The sequence below is a fragment of the Octodon degus genome, unplaced genomic scaffold, assembly GCF_000260255.1.
Source record: "Octodon degus isolate 3935 unplaced genomic scaffold, OctDeg1.0 scaffold00019, whole genome shotgun sequence".
In the NCBI taxonomy this organism is placed as follows: domain Eukaryota; kingdom Metazoa; phylum Chordata; class Mammalia; order Rodentia; family Octodontidae; genus Octodon; species Octodon degus.
The window spans coordinates 19,696,221-19,719,258 of record NW_004524595.1 but is presented as its reverse complement, the minus strand read 5'-3'; the positions used below and the strand labels follow the sequence as shown (position 1 = coordinate 19,719,258).

The 23,038-nt window shown below is 52.5% G+C and overlaps 1 protein-coding gene across 4 annotated transcripts in view; it reads right to left on the bottom strand.

Annotated features, from left to right (window-relative positions):
- Pdgfra (platelet derived growth factor receptor alpha) overlaps positions 1-15,959 on the bottom strand; it is a 71,085-nt gene extending 55,126 nt beyond the window's left edge. For 2 of the 4 annotated variants that reach the window (XR_002820310.1, XM_023711074.1), the window contains exons 1-5: positions 15,756-15,959; positions 14,586-14,799; positions 6,637-6,697; positions 4,855-5,172; positions 809-1,069 (exon numbers count right to left, since the gene is read on the bottom strand). Coding sequence is in view for 3 of the 4 variants with exons in the window: in XM_023711074.1 (XP_023566842.1) it covers positions 809-1,069; positions 4,855-5,172; positions 6,637-6,685 (628 nt within the window). In the remaining variant the exon portion in view is untranslated. Of the gene's footprint in view, positions 1-808; positions 1,070-4,854; positions 5,173-6,636; positions 6,698-12,196; positions 12,443-14,585; positions 14,800-15,755 lie in introns of those variants that run through there. The other 2 variants (XM_004627512.2, XM_023711075.1) reach the window with 2 other exon arrangements.
- Between the last annotated feature and the right edge of the window lie 7,079 nt (positions 15,960-23,038).

The window sequence follows — 23,038 nt, the reverse complement described above, 5'->3', positions numbered from 1 at the left end:
AATCAGAGGTCTGCTCTCAAGTCGCTTTGCACAGAGTGGCATGTCGCTGTAGTACAGAACCACACATAACAATCATAAAAACAAATGCCAGTAAGAAGAACGCCGCATTTCTGAGCACGCGGGCCGGTGCCAGCAGCACTTGTTCACTTGCTGACTGACACCCCCTAGACACCCGGCTCCTGTCCTTTCATCTCCTTCCGCCCACCCCTGCCCTCAGTTGTCCTCGAGGCCTTCCTGATCCAAGCACAAAGCCTGGCACATAATAAGCCCTCACCAAAAGTCAGATGGCAGCTCTTGCTGCTGTATCATGTTCACGCAGGGCCCCGTAACACTCCTCGGCCTGCAGCACGCCCTACTGCCAAGCTCATGCCAACTCGTACATCAAAGGATGCGACCTACAGTCCACAGCGACAGCCTTTCCTCAAAATTGAAATCACTTAATTCTTAAGGTACTAAAATTAATCTAGGCATCCAGCCACCTGGGGGCTGTGTTTGTCTTTAAGGTCTCTGTAATCAAGAATGTAAATCATATAGTAAGAGGCTTAAGTAAGAAAAAAATTCCTTACAGCATTTTGAAGTCAACCAATGAAACATGAAACTTACATGTGTAAGCAAGCTTTCGCATTTAGTGATTCTAAGCTTTCTATTATTACAGCCAAGAGGTCAGCTACATTGTGTGGTAAAGGTGGGGTCCTCAATCCTCAAACTAGAATTCTGACTTCTACCACCAGGGATGAGATAAAAACCTTATGTGCACCTGATGACTTTGTTACTTTCATTTACAGAAGAAGAGGGAGGACACAAGTACCTTTCAAAGTAACGATATTAAATAGCATTGTCTGGAATGTCCTCCCTTGGACCGTGGCCTCACAGAAGTACGGCCCCATGTTGAAGGTCCCATTGAAGCCCTTCTTGCTGTCATAAGAGGCTGGCACCAGCCCCATGCTGTTGTGCAAGGTCACCGGAGTGCTGGGATCTGTCGTACGGCAGGGGATGATGGCAGAGTCATCGTTGTCTGCAAGGACTATGTAATCTGTCATTTCTAGCGGCAAAAAGGCCACCTCTGGGTCTGTAGTTTAAACAAGAAAGAAGAATCTATTAGGCATTGATTTCATTTTTACACATATATAAAGAAAAGTTATCCCGCCAGCACTATTCTTTTTCATTTATTTGCATGTGGGTACGGGTGTGTGCGCGCACGTGTGCACTGGGGTGGAAGCCGGGGCCTTGCACGGGCCACACCCACAGCCTAGCAGGATTCCATCAGCTGTGAACTGTACTGTTATTCATGTATCCAGGAGCATCACCCCATGGACATCAGCCATCGTGACAGCTAGAAGGTGGCTTTAAACTCTGAATCACACCCAATTTCCTGTCTGTTAAGGTTTGTGCTTAAGTGTCCCCCAAAGCCTCATGCAGTCACTGAAGTGGGCTTCTAGAGCTTGTGATGAATGCATGATCCAATGCTGGAATTATGGGTGTGAACACGCCACCCAGCCTGGGGCAGACAGCCTGCATACTATAGAAGGAAGGGAAAGGGGCTTGCTTCTCTTGCCTCTGCTGCCCCTTCCTTTTGGTTCTTGCTGTTTTACCATTTTTCTGCCACCCTGAACTGCTGCCCTCTGCCAAGTGCCATTGTGCCTTGGAGCCAGCTGATTATAGAGTGAAACCTCCACTAACCGTGAGCCTTTTCTTTCTTCATCTTGAGTGCTAGACAGCTTCTCCCAGCAATGAGAGAAAAGTAACCAAGATACTATCTGAATAAAAATGTTGGTGATAAGTAAAACTGCTAGCCAGGAAGCCAAAGCCAAATTTAAACAACAAAAAATAATTCTACATGTCATTTTTATATTATGAAATACTGTCTGAGGCTCCTAGTGCCTACAGGCAGGATTACTGACAAGCAGCACAGACATCTGCTAAGAACCATATCTATAGCTCATTGGATTAAAACACCTGCAAGAAGGCACAGGGGCCAAGGGTTCAATCCCCGGGCCTTCTATGCAAAAGCAACCACACCCCCAGGGCACACTGAGATGACAATTGAGACTGGGTATGGGGGCACAGGCCTGTAATCCCAGCTCTTGAGAGGCTGTAAACAGGTGGATCACTAGGAGTCTGATCTAATAGTGAGACCCTAAACACTCTGTAGACCCTTCCCTAAAATACAAAAAAAAAAAAAAAAGAGGAAAGCAACAACAACCATATCTCGGCACTAAGTACAATTCAGAGGCAGGGGTTCTTCACCGGGCTAGAATACGCACTTAGCTTGCGTGAGCGCTGGTCTCAACCCTGGCACTACCAATAAAAAGTGTAACCCCATGACCTGAAACCTCCCTTGTCAAGGAAGCAGCTAGTTAAGCTGCTGTGGTAAGAAGTACTAAAAGTTTTGAAAGCCAGCTGCAGAGAGGGGACCTGAATCTCCCTAACCTAAAAAAAAAGAAAAAATGACCAGGACAAGGCGAGGGCAGGGCTGGTGATCTGCTGGGGAGACAGACTGAGCAGGGAACATTTCTGGGCAATTTTAGGAGATGAAAGCTTCAAGACTTTTTTTTTTTTTTAAACAATCCCATCTTCCTACTCTCTTCAGAGTAGGGAGAAATCCCTCCACATCTAGGGAACCACACAGAAGGAAGTTAAGTGAAGTATTTACATGTGAAATTGGGGCGACATTCTAAATACCTGTCCTTTGTTTTTTCTCTTTTTTGTTTGGGTTTGGTTTGGTTTGGTTTGGTTTGGGTTTTCTGAGACAACTTCTCACTATGGAATTCAGGCTGGCCTTGAACTCATTGTGTGGCCCAGCCTGGCCTCCAGCTTGAAATGATCTCTCCATCTCAGCTGCCTTCAACACTCCTGCCTCAGTCTCCCATGCTGGAACATCTTTTTTAACCAAGTCTCAAGTTTAATTTTGCTCAACAACATACTGAGATGTTGTGTTCAGAGTTTCAACTCTGTTACCAAACATTTCAGCAAATGAAGCTGCCAGTTAATTTCAGGTTAAAACGTATAGAATGGTGTCCCTCACGCATCAGCCAGCATTCTTTCAAAATGCTGCTATTCATCTCAGCCCCGGATGTGGGTGTCCACCGCGCAGCCCCAGAATCAGGCATGGTTGTTCATTCCTGTAATCCCAGCACTCGGAAGTTTGAGCCAGAAGGATCTCTGCAAGTCCGAGACCAGCCTGGCAGCTACAAAAAGTGAGCACAAGGCCAGCCCAAACTGCGTAGTGAGACCCCACTATTTCACAAAAAAAAAAAAAAAAAAAAAAAAAAAAAAAATGCCGCCATTCCTCAGCAGCCCATGCCACAACCTAAGCAACACTCGAGTAAGAACAGGGTCCTTCTTCTAGCCAATGTCCTTAGACAAATGCAGACATCACCAAAACCTCAGTGGAGCAAGGAGCAGTACGGAGCAAAGGCACCTTGAGTTCATGGCCACGTCTGGGACCCATTCCGCTGCTGTGAGGAAGCACCCTACAGTCTCCAGACCACGAAGCCCTAAAGCCCATCACAAATAAGGCTGCCCTGCCCAGGAGGCTTCCTGCCAACGACTGCCAAAGTGAGGCTCCGCCCAGCGCCCAATAGAATGGGCTTACCGGGCAGGCAGATGGTCTTCCCATCTCTGCCTGGCACCTGCCTACTTCCACTCATAGACCCCGCCCCTAATGACACCCCTGGATGCTTAACCCCACAGTTTCTTTTCCTTTGTCTTTTTCAGATAGGGTTTCAAACACAATTCAGGCTGGCCTTGAATTCAATTAGCAGCCCAGTTTGGCCTTGAACTCACAGCTATCTTCCTGCCTTAGCCTCCTAAGTACTGGGATTGCAGGTGTGCTCCACCACGCCCAGCTACGTTTGCTGCTATCTCAGCATCTGGTTCTCAGAGGGCACAGAGCAACACTAGCATGAGCATCCCCCTACATTTTGGTCAAAAAGATGCAAGGAAATTCTTTGCAATTCATCAGAAGTAAGTGCACACTTGTATTGAGTCTGAAAACTCAGTGGCTGCTTGAAAGCTGTGGTTGCTGTGAACTATAAGTAGTAACAGGTCACCTCTATCACACTCTACTGCCTCCAGCAGAGACATATAAATATATCTGTTGAAGGGTCAGCCAAATAGCTCAGTGGATTAAAGTGCCTGTAAGCAGGCACAGGGACTGGGGGTTCAATTCATTGAGATGGCAGTTGAGACTGGGTGGCATGGCCTGTAATCCCAGCTCTTGGGAGGCTGTAAACAGGTGGATCACTACAAGTCCAATCTAGTAGTGAGACTCTGAACTCCCTGTAGACCCTTCCCTAAAAAATACAAATATATGTATGTGTTGAGCTTGACTGAAATGAATAGGAATGAGTAGAGTTCCCACATTTCGCACCATGCAAAGGGTGTGCCATAGCAAAGGTGACTTTAAGAACTTGTGCAGCTTTGAAATGGTGATAATGAATTTCTTAGTAATGACTGATGAACTATTTAATTTCACATGTTCTGCCCAGGACAGTGGCACATGCCTGTAGTCCCAGCTACCCAGAAGGCTGAGGCAGCAGGATCCTCCAAGCATAAGAATTTGAGGGCAGCCAACGGTCTATCACAATATCCCACCTCAAAAACAACAGCAAACTAGGTGTGGTATCTCAGCCTTCTAATCTCAGTGCAAGGCGGGCTGAAGCAGGAGGATCCCTTTGAGTTCAGGGCCAGTATGTGCCACACAACAAGACACTGTCTTACAAAAAAAAAAAAAAAAAGTGTGACCTTTACTTTTCAATTTTATCCAATAAATATTGAATTTTTCATTTAAAAAGATACCCTAATACAATAAGCAAGAGAAAGAGGCGTGGTCCACAGCACCTGCCAACTCACCCGGCACGTAGATGTAGAGGTGCCTGCCCTCAACCTCGCCTTCCTCCGTCTCTGTGTGGTTGTAGTAGCAGGTGTACCAGCCAGTGTGGGCTGCAGAGGCATTGGCCACTTCCAGCACCACCACAAAAAGGCCGCTGTTGTTCTCTTCGCTCCTGATGGCCACGTCAGGGGCCTCCCCTTCAGTCGCCGGGTACTTCCAGCTCACTTCGCTCTCCCCAGAGCATTGCAGAGAAAAGGATGAATTCAGCTGCACAACCTGTTCCTTTTCGTTTGGAAGGATGGCAGGCAATGAAAGCTGGCCGAGGGCTAAGCTCAGTTCTGTCAAAGGAAACATGCACTGAACAGGACAATGCCAGAAAGGACGGTCTCACCCAGCGAATGAGAACCACCGCTGCAGCTCCCACAAAGGCTATTTCTATCCCAAATCTGTTGGTCTGGATGCCTGTGAAAAGGCCCCCATTACCGCAGCGGCTGCATCTGCTAAAGACCCAAAAGTCCCAAGGCTTTAGCAGCTCCGTGGGGCCCTCCCCACATAATAGAGGACACCTGACTCCAGCTCCATATTCCACATGCATGGCTGAAAAATACCCCAAGATGTCCTGGGCAGAAGCCCATGTGGGCTCTTACAGCACACATCCCCCTCAGAAGTCTCCCTTACTCAGAGAGGGGGACGAGAACGCAGGTGAGGACAAGGCAGCCGCAGTACAGAGCGGGTCTGTGCTCTCGTCCTCTCTTGCCCTGCAGATGCTGTGTTTCCTAGTGACTTCCAGGAGCCCAGGAAGGATGTGTGGACTTTCATAAAAATTCTTAAATTCATCAATTTCAGTCTAGCTTGCCTTGGCCATAAAACGGATCCAAGAGATAGTAGGACTTAATTGTGAACGAGTTCTCTTAGCTCTCCCTTCAAACCTCATGTGAGAATCTCACCCTACTTCAGTAAGTGACCACTGCATGCCTGCAGTTGGTCAGGACAACAGCTGTCTGCATCTGGGCCAGCTGTCATCCTGTACTGGGACCTTCAGTGGAGGTTTTTGAGACAGAGTTTCACTGTGTAGTTGGGGCTGGCCTTAAACTCACTGTGTAGCTGCCCTTGAACTCACAGTGATCCTCCTGCCTCAGCCTCCCAGTACAGGGATTACAGGCATGTGCCACCACAACCAGTTCTACTATGTGGAGTTTTGAGCTACAGTACTCACTCTCTGGTGTTGCTTAATTCTTCCACACTAAGTTAACTCCCCAGACAAGAAAAGCACCAGTTTCAGTACTTAAATATTTGGATGGTAACTCAAGAAGTCTGATAAACAAGTGGCACTAACAAATAAGGAGGAAACAGGGTCCCCCAAGGGCCAAGCATTCTTCTATGGATTCTCTTCCAAGGGAAGGATTAAAAAATGGGATTTTCAAGCAAAGTAAACCTCTTTCACTGAAACAGGCGCGAGCTGGCCAGCAGGAGCTCCTGGGCCAGCATTCTGTGGCTTTCACTCCCTTGGAGCATATCGGATTGAGCCCACCTGTGGCTCCTGGGGACCATGTCCAGTGGGGGTGAGACACAGACATCCTCAAACTGCCATGGGAGAGCACTCCTTTTGCAGAACCATTACGGTGGTGCCATAAAGATCAGTGCACTAGTGGTGCAGTGCAGCCCAGGCAATGCAGGTTTGGGGGTCACCCTAGAGATCAGTCCTTTCCCAGGGCCTTCAGAACAGTGTGACAGAGCACAGGTAAGGCACACACAGAGCACAGCTCCCTGGGACAAGGAGCTCAGAGGCCAGGAGGACATACCTGCAAGGAGACAGCCGAGGACCAAGACGACCTCGTGGGACGTCCCCATAGCTCTGGAAAACTGCAAAAGTCAAAAGACAAAGACAACATTAGACGACTGAAAATGACCCTTAAAAAACAAAAGGAAAGAAAAGCCAGTTTATTTTCCTTGGTTAGTACAATGAGACATCTGAAAAGAAAGGGTCACTTGGCCGAGTGGCCTCCAGGTCAGGACAGGGTTTGAGACTAAACACAGCGGAGGCCTGCAGCTCTCAGGCTCTGGAAAGTCCCAGTTTGCAGGCTCAGAATGCAGAACTGTTCCTTCTGACCACTTAAATTAAGAACACACACACACATATAAAGAAACAAGCATAGTGTATCCTCAAAATTTCTAAACCAGAGTGTTGTTTATCGGTGTGTACTGTCTCTGGTATCATCCTCAATCCACATCTTCCACAACTTTTGGAAAAGTGCCTTAGACTGGAACAAATATTGTAAAGTGTTGTTCTGATCTACAGGTTTTGAAACTCCCACTGACAGTGTCCCTTAGGAGTGGCCTGTGTGACACCAAGGCTTACACCAGGTCCCACCCTGGGTCTCTGGGACCTGTGGGATTCACAGCTGAAACCCATGGGGATGGAAAGTGGAGGCACAGATCGGAGTGGAGAAATAAGAACAGAAAGAAAGCAGAGAGGCGCACACCTGCGATCCCCACCCTCAGGAGGCTGGGGGATCCCTGTAAGTTCCAGGAACCAAGTTCTCCCATCTCTGACTTCCTACAATATCTGGGGAACAGAAAGTGGAGAAAGAGTTCAAACATCCAGAAGGCACTTAGCAGGCATTAACAGCGCAAGTAGCAGACACATGGGCAGGGGGGAAGGATGAGGAAGAGAAAGGAATTGAGGGGCGGGGAGGCTGTTACTGAGGGGAACTCCTGAAGGGTCTCTTCTGGTCAGCTTGGAAAAGAGTCACTTTCTTTAGCTTTATCTTTTCCTATTCATGCACATCTCTGCACACTCCACCTTCCCCTTCACGTCCCTCAGCCCAGTCCACACTCTGGGTGCACTGAGCAGGAAAGATGTGGGGACCTCCCAGGAAACACCCCAGCTCTGCCTCTGCAGCCAGGCTCATACCATGCAGCACCCAAGGGGGCTGGGCTGATCACCAGGCATGCTGACCACCCAGGGGTGTGTACCCGCTCCAAGGGCACTGTTGGTGGAGGGAGGGTTAGTCTATGCCTTGCTTAGCCCTAGCAGCTCTTCGTTTATCTCTTTGTTGGTTTAGGTAGGCAGAGGATCCAGTAGCTAATAATCTAGTATAGGTGCTGACTGACCAAGTACCTTTGTTTAATAGTGGCCTGGTCGAGAGATGCAATCTCTGCTTCATGGAATTCTGCCAGGAAAATGGAGGAGGGAGAAATACAAGTATGTGACAGGTGGAATTCTTGTGGGGAGGGGCAGGGAAGGATAAAAATAATAATAAACTCTCACTGACTAAGTCAAAGTTTCATGTGGATGCCTTTTTCATTTTTGTTTTTTAAGAATAATCCTGTGGGGTTGGTGAGATGGCTCAGTGGTCTAAAGCACCTACATAGAACAAGCTTAGCAAAGCACAGGGACCACAGTTCAATCCCCCAGCACCACATGCCAGCCAGCCCCCCTCCCGCCCCCCATTGGGCTGAGCTGGCCACACACACACACACACACACACACACACACACACACACACACAAATAAATAAAATTTAAAAAAAAAAAAAAAGAATAATCCTGTGACAACCCAGCATGTTGGTGCAAGTCTGTAATCCCAGTACTCAGAAGGCTGAGGCAGGAGGATTAGAGAGAGCTCAAGGCCAGTCTCGGCTACAAAATGAGTTCAAGGCCAGCCTGACCTGTATAGTGAAACCCTGTCTCAAAAAGAAAACAATAATAACAATAATCCTGTGACATGGCTGTTTTTAAGTAGTGATTGTGGTCCAGAGGTTTAGCAAATAACCCAGAGACACATAACTAGTGGACACAAGCCAGGATTCTAACCCAAAGTCTGTGAAAGGCAAAAGCTACATTCCCTCCACTCCACCACAGGACATGGTCTCTTAAGGGTAGGTCAGAGTTTCGACCTTGTCCCATCCCCCTGCACTCTTAAGTGCAAACTAGTGTCACCCCTCCTCCTTCTTGCTCCCCACAGTGGGAGAAACGTAATTACAGGGCTGTGAACCCTCACGTAATTCTCACAGTACCGTTGGCTGCTGGCTTCTGGGGATCTTGGCAGATGCCCAGAACATGGGGTGGCAGGCGCAGGGGGCCCCCAGAGCCAGGCTGGCTGCCTGATTTACCACAATTAGCAGTAACGGCCGGTATGTTTGTACATACAAATATCAGCCTCCCACTGATAATCCACTTAGCGGACTTCAAAGCAGCTTCCAGTGCCAGCTTGCTGTCTTGAATTTTATCACATTTATATCCTGTGTTTCAGTAGCCAGGCCTCCCTGGGACATAGCTCTCCAGTCCTGCAGAACTCAGCAAGGGCTTCTGTGTTTGTATTCACAGCTCAGGCTCAGGGCCATGGGCAAGACCTGCCAGGTGGTCCTGTGCACCCAACCCCTCGGACACTCAGCCACAGAGGGTCATTTATTGATTGACACACCATGTGGGCAGTGACGACAGAGCCCCTGAGCCCAGCAGCAATGGTGTGAACTCTGAGCCTCCACGTGTGTTTGCTTAAGATTTCTAACTCATGTCTGCTAAGAGCCACTCCCTGGCCTGAAATCCAGGCAAGTTTGTAGAACTTCTCGCCATTACTCATCTGTGACCCAGGCAATGTACTCCTGTCTGCCCCGAGGCCGGAAGAGGGAACCCTGGAGGGTGAGGCACGTGTCCACCCAGGGAGCAAAAGCTCACCCTTAACCAGCTACTCCTGTCCCAGAGCTCACCCCAAAGTCAGACACGCAAATATAAGCCATTGAGTGAGGCTATGAATGCCGAGGAGCACCTCAGTATAACAGTGGGCAAAGACAAACCCCCTTATGGGAAGCACGGGTCCCTTCCTGGTCTTTGCTTTCTGCCTGCATCTCTTCATTCTTCGCATGCCTTCTCTCAGAGCCGCGTACACATTACACCAGAGCCGGGCTGCTGCTCCCTTGTGACATGCTGCCCATCTTGCTGAACCTCTCTGCCTCCTCTTCTTCTCGCTTGCTCTGCCTGGTCACTCGAGCACTGATACCCAGCTGAATAGAAAGCCCTTTGGTTTTCCTGCTGGCATTCTCCAGGTTCCTGAGGAGCACCGCAGGACAGCCACACCAGAGCACCACAGCGGCTACTTCCACTTCTCCTTGCTAAGCTCACAAACCCCGAACCCCCAACCCCGGAGGCCGTGGGAGGACAGGATGCGCCCTGGGTCTCCCACACACAGGCAGGTACAGAAGAAGGCTGGCTCTCCCCAGGCGAAATTCACTGCCCTGCCCTGGCCACCTCCAGCCCCTGTGAAGCCTGACGTTGGACAGACAGGACAAATAAGTGTGCCTGCAGCTACCGTTTTCTGACATGTGCCTTTTCATCCCCTGCACACACTGGGGAAGGAAGCGCCACCGAACGCGACTCCATTAGCAGAGACGACATGCTAAGCTGGAGTGTAAATAAGCGGAGAGCACAACTGACAGCCCCACCTTCAGAAGAGCCAGCGGTTGCGCTCTCAGACCAGAGCAGCCACTTCCCACCCCCAGCGGCACAATAATCCCCCTACAGGACCATGAAAACTGAGTGTCACCCCACCCTGCCCTGATTAAAGACCAAAAGAGACTCTCACAGCCCCAGAGCCACTGCTGACCTCAAGGTTCAGATTTCTGAGGTCTGGTTAATTTCAGCTCTCCTAAGTTAATTCTAACTGTGAAAATTACATATCTTGTAGGGCAGGGTGGTGGTGCATGCTTGTAATCTCAGCACTGAGGAGGCTGAGGCAGGATTGTTCTGAATTCAAGGCCAGCCTGAATTAAATATGGAGACCCAGCCAAAAAAACAAAACCATACACACCTTCTTCTTTCTCTGCAACAGTCAACTCAGTCTCCTAACAGTAATCATAGTTTCATCTCTGTTTCTATTTTCTAGGAGAGAATGTGCTGCCCAGGAGCTGCACCCAGCCTGGGTTGTTGTTTGGGTCCATCTGACATTCCAGGGATGGGTGGGCGCTGGGGTGTTTCCACACAGGAGCATTTTATGGGACAATCCAAACTTATAAACCTTTCTGTTCACTCTGCACCAGATATTTACCCATGGGAGGACAAAAATGACTTTTTTTTTCTTTTTTGATTGTCACTAAACTGACCAGTGCCTAATGAGCCAGTCTTAGGACTAGCAGTTTGCAGTACAATGAAGCATTGGGCTGAGGTCATCAAGCGAGAGATACCAGGTCTCCTCACTCATAAACAGGAACACAGACACTCAGCTCCCTTCCTCAGGTCCCCTCCGAATGCAAACAGTTTGTTCATTGTCTAAATGTAAAAGATTAACAAGTAGTAGGGCTGGAGTGAAGCTCAGTGGTAGGGGAGCTTGCCTTGCGTGCTCTGGGGCCTGGATTCAATTCCCAAAGTAAAATAAATATGTAGGGCAGGAAACTACACAAATATCTACAAATAAATGTCTTCCGTCTAATGAGTCCTGTAGTTTCACAGGAAAGCAAAACAAGCCATCGCTCGCATTCGCTTGGCGTCTCCAGGAAACAGAGGGTCATGGCAGTTCTTCGAATCAGCCAGCAGGTGGCAGTGTTGGTCAAGGGATTGCGTCCTAGGGTTGGCCAGACGCAAACGCCACCGCAAGGAATTTTGAGCTAAAATGTCCCAATTCTTACAACTTCTTCGTTTCTTAAACTGTACTTGTAGGTTTTGTGTTGACTTCAGTCACAAGGCCGCAGAGTGGAAGCAAAAATTGCAAAACTGCTGTCAAAGATGTCCAAATCCCTTCGGGGCCCAGGGAGTAACAGACTTGGTCGCCATCGCTGCGGTCGCCAAGAGCAGCCCGCGGAGCTAGGGGCCTTGAAGCCAGGACGCTGCCGCCGCCGCCGGGCGCGGAGCTCAGCGGGATTCGCAGCTCGACCCGCGCCTGGTCCCCTCGGCGGGTCCCTCCGTCCTGACGCTCTTGTCACCCTCATAAACTCGCTCGGCGGGGGCGGGTGCAGCCCGGCAAATTGGAAACGACTGTTCCCGCTGCACAATAACGGGGGTCGTAAAACCAACACATCGGCCACAGGCCGCCCGCCCGGTGCGGCAGGGAGCGCGTCGACCCGGAGCCCGCAGGGTCGACCGTGCCCGGGAGCGCGGGGAACCGAGCCTTCGGCGGCCTGCGCTCCCCTGCGGTGAGTTATAATAAGGACGCCCCAGTTCTCCAGCCCCAACCCAGGACTCGCCCACCCAGCTCCTCCGGGACCACCCGTCGGCGCGTGCACCCCATCCTCCAGGAGGCGCAGAGCTGACCCAGCTGAGCTTGCGCTCGTGGACCCCTGGCTCCCGGCGCCCGAACGCCCGAGGCTGACGGAGCCGGGATACGCTCCGGGAGCCCACTAGAGGGCGCGGCGGCCCCGCGGACCTTACCCGCCGGCTCGCTCCGCCGCGCGCTGTTCCGGCGCGGGGTCCCCCACAGTGCAATGGGGATCGCCCTCGCAAGCCTTCTCCTGGAGGTTCCGTGCTGCCCGTCCGGCGCCTGACCCCGCCACACCCACACAAGCTGTGGGGCTGCTCTCCCTCCAGCCCACTCCACTCCCTGGGCGGCCGGGTCGCCACGAGACTGGGGGTCCCACGGCCGTGCGGACTGTGCTCCCGAGCTCGGAGCCGGAGTGTCCGCCGCGCCCCAGGCAGTACGTTCGGTGTTTGTATTGTTTTGCACTAAGACCTGAGAGGGCCGGGCTGGCTGGAGGGAGGGGGCCGGGCGGGATGGAGGGAGGGGGCGGGGGTTTAGGGTTACAGTCGTGCACCAGCGCCTCCTATGGGCGAGAGCGCCCCACGGCTAACTCGGAAGGCCCGGGGAAGCCGAGTCCGCGCCTCTAGTTTTCAAGAATGCTGCCGCCGCCTCCGGTGCCCACCTTGCCCGAAGCTCGCCTTTGCCGCGGCTGCCCTCGAACCTCTCGTCCTCCTTTTGCGGGTGAAAAATGGAAAGAAATGTAGAAGATAGGCGCCCCTTTTCCGAGGTTCTTTTTTTGTGCCCTCCTTACCCTCCACTCTTCCAACCCATCCCTGGTTAACAGTTCGGTTTAAAACAAAAGGAAGCCGCTCCTGGCTGGGGTAGCAGTGCGGCCGGCCTGCAAGAGGAGCTCCCCCAGATCCTGTACCCTGAGGTGGGCGCGACCCCTCATGATCCCTCCGCCCCTCCGTCCGAGGCTGCTGCAGGGGGCGGACCTCCTGGAGGCGAGGGACACTCAGAGCCGCACCTTTGCGCCACCTTCCCAGTTCTTAGCTCTTTCCCCAGAACTGCCACTTTTCTGTCAGCAACGAGTAACCTGGTCGCAGCTCCCTAATGCTAAATGGAGCCCCACCCACGGGGTCTGCAGGAAAGCGCTAGCCACCACGTCCCCAAGACGCGCGCCGCCCACGGCCAGTCCCCAAGAGGCACAAAACGGGCCCGCCTCGGCGCCAGACGCGTTTGCAGCTGGAAAGCCCAGCCCAAGGCCCCTCCCCCTGTGTCCCTCTGCCGTCCGCGCCCGGGTCAGAAAGCGGCTCCGGGGTCCAGAGCTGGGAGCCCGGCTCTGCTTCCAGTCCGGATCTAAGGACCGGCAAGAGCTGGGCACCGAGGACCTACCCTCTCCTGGCACCTCCTCCCCTCCCGTCCCCCTCGCTCTCGTGAAATTGGTCCAGCTGTACTCGGGTCAATCCAAAAGCAAGACTGTACAAGAACTCCCAAGCAGGACTGGCCAGAGTGTCAAAGCAGGACTGGACAGGCCCCCGATCTCGGAAGAGCCCCCTCATCAAAAAGATAATGGCAAAGCGGCCGAGAAGGGGGGAGAATTGCAACGCCGGGGTTCAGGCAGGCAAGATGAGGAGTGGGGTCACGTAAAATACAGAGCCTGCAAGGCCGGGTCCCCCTTTTCCTCCCCTGCGGCCCAGGAGACTCACGGGGCTTTGGGACATTCGTCTGGCGAGAGGTTCTATGGGGATTGTAGCGCCCCATTTGCCCTCCTACTCCAAAAAACAACCTACTTGTGATAGGAAGCGACCGAGGCGAAGACAGTCGGCTCAAAACATTGAGCAATTCGGCCACGGAGCCAAAAAGCCATTTCCCACACCGCCCAGCCCGGGGCTTTTCCAGCGGCGCGGCCTGGCACGCGGCGGCCGAGACGTGACAGGGGCCCTGCGCGCTCCTCGCTGGCCTGGGTTTTCCTCTTCTCCTTGGGACGGGACGGACCGAGTAGCAAGTTCTTTCGGGCACTTTTCTCGCCTCTCGGAGTCTTAGTAGTGTGGGGGGACCTGTTTCGAGATGGGTGCTCAGGCGGCGGGAGAGACCGACCGCAGACAGCTCAGCAATTCCTTTCTGGCCAAGGCACAAAGCTGGGCGACTGGCAGCTACGGCACACCCGGTCGGGAGACCCGGGCTCCCTCCCGCAGCACGCTCGGGTCGCCCACGCTCCCTATCCCCGCGAGTTGGTCAACACCCTTTCCAAACAATGCTGAGCGCAGTTGTTTCTAAGCCAAGTGGACACCGCCCGCTCCCTTGGTGCTGCGGGGAGAAGTTAATCTCACGCGAAGAACCCCATTTTCACGGGGGCAGACGGTGTAAGAAGGAGGGGTGCGCTCGGATAGTGTCGAAGGGCCAGGGAAGACGGTGTAGAAGAGACGTAGAGAAGAGAGCGACTGGGGAGGCTGCAGCAGCGCCGGGTGAGCGCGGGTGGCCAGTGCCACGCACCTCACCTCGGCCAGGGGGCGGGAGGGCAGGGCTCCTCCAGTCCTGGGAGCTAGGTAGGCCCGTTGGCCTCTCCCCTTTCTATCTTACCTGCAGCCACGTCGAGGAGTCTTCCCGAGAAGGCCAGCGCTTCTTCGGAGACCTTGCCTCTCCGTTGCTAGAAGCCGGGAGCGAGCAGCCACGGCACAGCCTCTCCAGTTATCCTCGCGAAGGAGGAGGCGAGATGAGACGGGTGGGGGTGGAGACCACCACGCGCAGCTCGGGCCCCTCGGAGTGCAGCTCCAAATTCCTTAAATCCCAGTTGCTGGAATGCGAAGCCACGACGCCTTCATCACTCGGGGCCAAATGTGTTTGTCATTATTCCAGACCACTCGCCCGCGCCGCCGCTGCGCCCCCCGGGAGAGGCGCGCAATCCCAGCGCACTGCGGGACCGGCGCCCGCTGCGGCTCCTCGCAACTCGCTGACCTGGCAAACGGCTCCGGAGCTACCCCAAAGCCTCGCCCCCGCCTACGCTCCTACGCGGGCCCCCTCAGCTGCCACTGCGATGCGGCCTTTGGCCCTGGCTCGCACCTGGCGCAGCGCCGTCCAGTAATTACGCGCGCTGGGTTGGCGCCATGTGCACCCTACCGGCTTCCTAGGTCCGGCCCGCTCCAGCAGAGCCCTTCACACCTCCTCCACCCCAGCCCTTGCTAACGCTCCACTAGGCGCCCTCTCCTGCCCACCCCTTCGGGTCCCCTTGCCGCTCCCCATACCTCCGCCCCAGCTCTATCCCGTCAGACCGCGGGCGAGGAATGAAAATACTCATTAAAAACCTGTCGCCTCGCAGGACCCACTGCCAAGAAGAAGGCAAACACCTCTGCCTCCACCCGCAGCGTTCCTTGGTATTCGGCCCAGTATCCAAGAACGCCACCCTCACCCCCAAAAGAAACCTCAAAAATGTAAGCATAAACAATTCTTGGAGGATGCCATAAGATTGTCAGAAAAACACTAGCTTTAGAAATAGTTCTGGAAATGTTTTTTTTTTTTCTTTTTAATTCTCAGCTTTCCTAATTCTGTGGTTATGTCCCCCCACTACCACCCCCACACAGAGGCAACCCAGCGACGTTTATTCCGAATAAATTACTCTCCGAACACACAACTGGAATTCAGCTCCATTTTCCCTGTCTTCTGCCCAGAAATTTGAGGTTACTTCGCTTCTTCGAACACGGGGCTCTCATCAGGGACTGCCTTAGAAACAAAAATCGTTTCGCCGCTCCTTACCTTCTCCTACGTCAGTCCACAAGGAAAATCCTACACATGGAGTCAAAAGTCCACCGGAGGCCTCCAGTTCGCTGCTGCAGTGCCCTCCTGTTTCTCTCCCTCTAGCTCCAAATGTAATGGGCTCAAAAACCGCGTTTTGTAATTGATTCAATGTTACAGTCCATCCTTCTAAAACTAATCATTTGCGCTAAGTAAATAGCTGTCAGGAAATGAAGCCCCCCCCACCCCGCCTCTTCAAAATAAAAGTTTCCCTCGAATTCCCGTCGCTCTAAATCTCCCAGTCTCCAGATTGTGCCTTCCCTTTTCGCTCTTACGCAATCAGGGGGTCCAGTCCCAACCCCCAGACTTCGACAACAACTCGGAGGCGGGGAGAAGCAGACCAGATGGGGTGGGGGTGATAGAAGGGGAGGTGATGCTTTGCCCGGAAAAAGGTTTTGTGGAACTGGAGCAGGCCCATCACACCCAGAATGAGTTTGCCTCTCAATTTGGAGGATTTTTTTTTTTTCCTACATGGCTATAGTTTTGTATTCTCTATGTGCAGAAGAAAAGGAGGGCGTAAAATTGCAGTGGAATATAAATCTTGAATCGGAAAAATGTCTCTTCTGTAAAACCTAAACCCCCTAGAAATAGGGCCCTGGCGAAAAATCGTGTGGTTACGTGGCTTCGAATTAAGGGTCTCTGGGGGAAAGTGCCTTGCAGTAGCTAATTCTTCCCTGAGATGAGACACACTGTCGAGCCCAAGACGAGGATGTCGGGATTCTGAAAGACGAGATGGAGTTCGAGATAGGGAACAGTAAGCAAGGGGTCTCGTAGGTAGGGAACTGGGAGACAGAACGACCTTTACTCCATAGGATCCACTTATCTTGTCGCGCCTTTGTTTTCGGGTTATCTGGGAGAAGTTGCCCTGGCTTCCATCTTGCACAATAAAATAAACTCGGCTTGGGCATTTGGGGAATTGTCTGCAAATCTACACCTTCCAGTGCTCGGAAGGGTGCTTTTGGACCCTGTCTGAGTTCCCTCCCCGGGGTGGGTTCAAGCTTTGGAGCTGAGCCCTAAACTCAGGGCCAGTATTGGGGCAGATAGATTCCGCTCGCGAGAGACAGGGGGCGCTAACGCTCCAAGAACTAGTTCACAGCGCGGCAGGGCGTCCCGGGGAGGCGGGGGAGGGGATCGCGCTGGTTTTCCGCGCTCTAATTTTGAATTCTCTGATCGTAGGGAACTGGGGATGGCATTCTATATTCTCCTTTACGCCTCCACCCCCCCCCACACACACACACTGCCACTCAGAGGGCTAGGTTGTCCCAGGTGAAACTGGCACGTCGAAAGCCGTCACCTTCTCGCTCACCAGGAGCGCGGACACTGGGGAGGGTCGCAAGGAAGCCCTGGAGGTCGCAGGGAGACGGGCTGGGACAGAGCGGCCTGGGCTGGACCCGGCCGGGGGCTCCGTCTCCCCGCCCGTGCGCCGCGCCTCCACCGCTCGGGCCGGCCCCGCACGCTATTACTTCCACATGTGCCCGCAGGAAATCATTGGAGGCAAATCTGAACGGCCCCTTGTTCGGAATGCGAACAGGATACCGTAATGTCTGTAGTTGGTGAACAGGGACCGACGACGCCCCTACTCACAGACTGCGGAATAAAAGAAAAAAGAAGGCACTCGCTTTCTTGCTATTATTAAAAAGAGGAGTCTGGGATTCTACACCAGGAACCCAAAAGAGTAGGCGGGGAGGAGTTGCCTGTCTTGAGGGACGACAGTGCCCGCTGGGTCGCACAGCCGGGGTCCCTCGCAGGCAGCGTCCCAGCGATCCCCAGCCACAAATGGTGACTTCACAGATCCTCGGAGTCCTTTAAAGGGGTCGGTCGAGGAAGCAGGCCGGGAGGGGGTGTCTTCGGGCGGTGACTCTCAGGCGTTTAAAGCGGGGAGGGATGGATGAGCCTGCGAGCACCCTGTCGTCCTTCTGGTAGCAATTACCTGGCTAATTTGAATGATGCCTTTGTTATGATCATTAACAAACATTTGCTAAAGGTTTCCATGTGTTACATTCTCCAAGGTTTAAAGGCCTGAGGAGCTGACTCCCGGGATGCCGCCCCGTGGGGGGTGGCGCAAGGGAGCAAACGGTTGGCGGAAGATTTCGCCGCGCCTGCACCAGCGAAGATGAAGAAAGGTCGACATCTGCCTCCTTAGCCAAAGCAAAATAAACCCAGTGGTCAGGAGCAGCCGAGGGGCAGGAGGCCCTCGAAGGGAGGCGGTGGGGTTCTGAAACCTAGTCCAGCCCCGGCAGTCCTTGCCCCTCCCAGGGCTCAGATGTGGGTTTGAAGAGCGTTTTCCTCCCTCCTTGGTGCAGGGCTTCTGCAGGGGTCGGGTCTGCGTTCGCCTGTCCGTGGGATGGCGCAGGGAGGTGAGACTGGAGGCTGCGCTCCCCCTGTTTTTCTAAGATCCTTCCAGATCGCTCCCTCGACGTGCGGCCCTGGGTGGTCCCCGAGCCTTGGACAGAAGTGCTGCCTGGCCTGCGTGCGGGAAACGAGTCTCCCCCGGCCGTGGGCGAAGGCCTCAGTCCGCACCAGCTCTGTGATTGTCTAATTTTGGGGATGTTTTTGTTTTTGTTTTCCTTAGTGGTGTTGAGCAACAGTTTTCTCTCCAAACTGAGTCCAGGCAGCCGCAACTGGAGGGAACAAGGTCTGACCCTGGATTTTGAGAAGGGCGGGACGTTTAGGGACAGACTCGGAAAGCGCGCTTTTCGGGCCTTGGCCTTGCGTCTCGAGGCCCGCGGGCGACAAGAAATTGGGTGCCAGGGTGTAAAAAGGTGCAGTGGGTGAGTTAGCCTTCAAAGGGAAGGTCCTGTCAACTTTTTAGAGTGGTCACTAAAACAAAAACAAATTCTCACCCTGCGCTGGGTACCGGGCTCCCTCGCCCCTCGGGATGACGCTGCCCGCGCCACGCCTCGCCTTCTCTGGCATCTCCCGTGGCACTGGCTTTTTCTCTCCTGCTCTGCTCCCCGCAGCTGCTCGCGCGCGCGAGCGCACACACACACACACACACACACACACACCAACGCTGTTTTCCGCCGAGAATTCGAAGGGCCTTCTGCTTAAGACTTAAGGATGTAATCAAAGCCGTTAGTCGTGAAAATCCCACTTAAACAAACTCGCGAATTTCATTTCAAATGAAGTTGCTGGGCGGGGCGAGGATGTGGGGGATTTTGATTTCAGGGGTTGGAAATGAAGGGCCGTTTGGTCATTAGCAAAAGAAGGTGCTGCTACCTTTACCTTAGCCCCTCCGAGTCTGAATCTGGAAGCGCTAGCTTCTCGAGGACCCGCGAAGGGACCTCTGCAGGGAGGCAGTGGGGAGGAGGCGTGCAGGAGATGGGGAGGAGCCGAGGACCCCGCCCCGGCCTCAGACCATCCCCAGCGCAGGGCCGCTAGCCACCCCCAGGAGTCTCCGCTTGCTCCAGTTCACAGTGGCCCAAATCTTGGAGGAGAGAAAGTTAGCCAGAACGGTCCCAAGAACCCGTGGAACCTCGGGTGGAGTCACCCGCTGTCCAGGACTCTCCCACAGCTCTTCTTCCAGGCTGCTGGCTGGACCCAAAGGTGCCCCAGCGTCTCTCCTGGGATCCCCGGGCGCTCTTTCCAGAAAACAGCCCTATACGTCTGGAACGGCGCCTCCCTCGTAAGGGACCCCCACGCACAGCCCGCTCTGGGCCCTAACCTGAGCACCAGAGTTTGTGGAGCGACGACCCCCAGCAGAGAGGGGGCCACGCACTCCGGGAGCCTGGAACGGACGCGGCAGGACAGGGTTCCCTGGGGCTGACTTTCTGCTCTCCCTTCCTTGGAGGGAGCCTGACTTCCTCCACTTAGAGCTGTCGTCAGCCTCCTACCTCCTTTTCCTCTGTTAGGGCTTAGGTTTTAGTTACTTTTAATTTGAAGACCCGTGTGCAGAGTGGGGGAGGGAGGCAGGAGGTTGGGAGGTCTGCTCTTTATTAGGGGCCCCAGCCATCCAGTCTTCCAACGCGCAGCTGTGGGCCGGGAGGGGCAGGAGGGCCGGCGCTGCGGAGCCCAGGCGACTGAAGAAAGGCCTTGTCCTCCGCGGGCCCCAGGAGGACGGCAGAGCCTTGCGATTGTTTTCTTTTAAAGCCTTTAGCAGAAATCCTAGAATCTGGGCTCTCTGCTGCTCATCCATTAAACTGGGACAACCTTGCTCAATCCACGGGACTGTCTCACATTAAAAAAAAAAAAAAAAAAAAAAAAAACTCCTAAATAAAGTAGGTGGCTTATATTCAGATTTAAGTGCGGTCACTCAATGCAGCCCATGGTTACTGAGCCTTAGATGGCCCAGGTTCTGTGCTAAGCACCAAGCATCCACAGGTGGCAACCTCACTCAGATGAGCAACACAAGAGGTAGAGAGCACAAAGGAGCTGAACTCCAGCTAGGAACTAAGAGAGCTAAGAATCCCATTGGGAGGAACCTCCCCTACACAAACGTGTGTGGAGGTGACAGAACAAGAGGGGAGCAGCAGCCAACAAGTTTGGAATGACTGGGAAGTTCAGAGGGGAAGGGGATGCAAGGCAGCCAGGTGAGGGAGGCCTTCTGGCCACTGTGCCTCTGGCTGTGGTAGAGCCAGGACTTCCGGGAGGTGCAGGACAGAGGCAGAGTTGAATCCCCAGCAAGAGCAGCCTAAGATCCCAGGAGGGAGGGAAGCTACTGTCACAGCCTTCTTGAGGAAGCTCTGGGGCTGCTGGGTGGTGGCCAGGCTTGGGGAAAGTGAAATGCAACTTCAGGAAGGGAGTGCAGCCTCGGTGAGCTAATCGAGGTCTGACAATGCAAGCTGTGAGAGGAAGCAGGAGCCATGACTGAGGCCGTAGCCAGCCCTTTGCTTTCCTTGGGGAACAACCAGGAAAAGAGTTGGAAAGGGAAGTGGTGGGGCCATTTACCAAAGTGATACATTTGAATAAACTCAAGGAAAGGATTAAAATCAGAAGAAAACTCTGGGTGGAAGGTTGGGTAGGTTCAGCATTTTCTGATAGGCGGAGAAGATACCTAGAAAGAATGGCCAGGAGCCTTTATCTGCTGGGTGCTCAGCTGTCTTCCCTGAATCCAAACAATTGAATCATTTGAATGTAAAGAGCAGTCTGCACTTATCATCGAGGTGCAGCATGATAAATCTCAGCCACACTTATCTGGAGGGCTTTTGTTTTGATTTGGTTTTGTTTTTTTGCGATACTGAGGGACTGAACCCAGAGCCTTCACAATGAGCTAAAACCCCAGCCCTGTTTCATTTTTCTTTAAAGTTTGATACAAGATCTCACTAAATTGTCTATATTGAACTAGCACATGGAATCAGTCCTCCTGCCTCAGACTCCCTGAATGCCAGGATTACAGGCATATAGTACAATGCCTGGCTCATCTGATTGTTTTCTTAGTTCCTATCTTACAGTTAGGAAAATTCTACAAAACCATGAAAGCCTTTGAAAGGTGACTCTATAGCTGGCAAAACCAAATTATCTTTCCCTTCATTTAGATCCATGATTTGGTTTCCAATTGTGCAAACACACAAAGCAGGATAGCTGCCCTACATTGTGAGCCAAAAAAGCAACCCTGCTGTTCATCCACCCCCACAGGGCCAATTGGCACAAGGCTTAGCAAAGATATGCAGCTTCCCTGGGCCAGGAGGAGATGGTCCCTGTGGGAGAAATGGTTTCCCTCGGGTCACCTTGCTAATATGGCAGTGTGTGTGCATTGGCCATGTAGGTGCTCATCTCTGTCTTCCACTCAGTTGTCCCTGATCTTCAAACACACACACACACACACACACACACACACACACACACACACTTTTTTCTGTCCGTAGCCCTAAGATAAGCTCTGTGGACGCTCTCCTCGGCACTTCTCTCTGCCGGGCTGTAGAAGAGGACAAAAGCTTCTTCACAGTGTCCTGCACAGGGATTCCTGCTCGCACTGTGCTAGACTTTAGGGTGTCATGAAGGATAGACCAGCACCTGCTGTTGGAGGTGAGCAGAAAACAGACCAGGTCCTGACACGGTGGAAATCCTGAAAGCTGAATGTAACTGAGCCCTCCTTGCTGTGACAGCTCAGGTCTGATGCCTTTCTGTCATCCTGGGGGCCATGTTATCTTAGAGAGATAAAAAGACGTCATGCATCATCCAAAAATGTTTTACAGGCTGACAAGGACAGAACAATTGCTTTGATTAATGTGTATTTTCAAGTTATCCATTAGGTGCTGACTGCCTATTAGGGATTACTGTACGAAATAAGGTACTAGGGCCCCTTCAGAGATTCCACAGGCTGTCCCAAGTCTCTTATTGTGTATATCTGCTTAGTTGTTACATTACTGCAACAATTATGCATTGATTAATTGGCTTTGCTGTTCTAGGTAGGTGGCTAAAAGGTCAATGTCTCGCCCTAAAATTCTAGCTCTGAAAGGCTGAAGTTTCACACCACTAGAGGGCGCAAGAGGCCAGGTCAGAATTGAAATCCATTCCCTTGAGGGCCTACCCCTGTCTGACGGCCTACGATGTTTCTGCCCAAATTAGCTGCCTATAATACCACCATCACTCTACACTTGTACCTTTAAGGTTGTGGCTCTGGAAGGCTTGATGTCCCCTCCCCCAGTATGGAGCCACCACTAGTGCCCTGAAGGTGACTCAAACAGGATCACACCCTCAAGTGGGGCCTGAGATTTGTGCAGAACTAGTCTGGGGGAGGGGACATCAAGCCTTCCAGAACCACAACCTTAAAGGTACAAGTGTAGAGTGATGGTGGTATTATAGGCAGCTAATTTGGGCAGAAACATCGTAGGCTGTCAGACAGGGGTAGGCCCTCAAGGGAATCCATGCAGAGGGTGAAAACGCATTGCAGCTGTAGCTGGAGGCACAACTACCAAAGATTAGAGTCCTGGTGGCCACATTCACATACTTCCCTAAGTGATCAACAAGAGTTTAAGGTTAGAGGTAGCATCCTTTTGCGATTTCCTATATCTCCTTAGGGCTGGACCATCCTCTCCCGCCCACTAAGACTAAAAGAACTAAATTTAAGACTGCAGATTATAGACCGAGGTTAATGATGTCATCAGTATGTCCTTGCTACTATTGGATCAAGATTATAGATGCAGCTTTACTTGCAATCCTATTGGGTGATCTTGTTTGTTTTGTTTTGTCTTTTTGAAACAGGCTTTTGCTGTGCATTTCAGGCTGGCTTTGAACTCACTTTCTTTTTTATTATTATTATTTTATTTTTTCGGAACCAGGGATTGAACTCAGGCCCTTGCCTT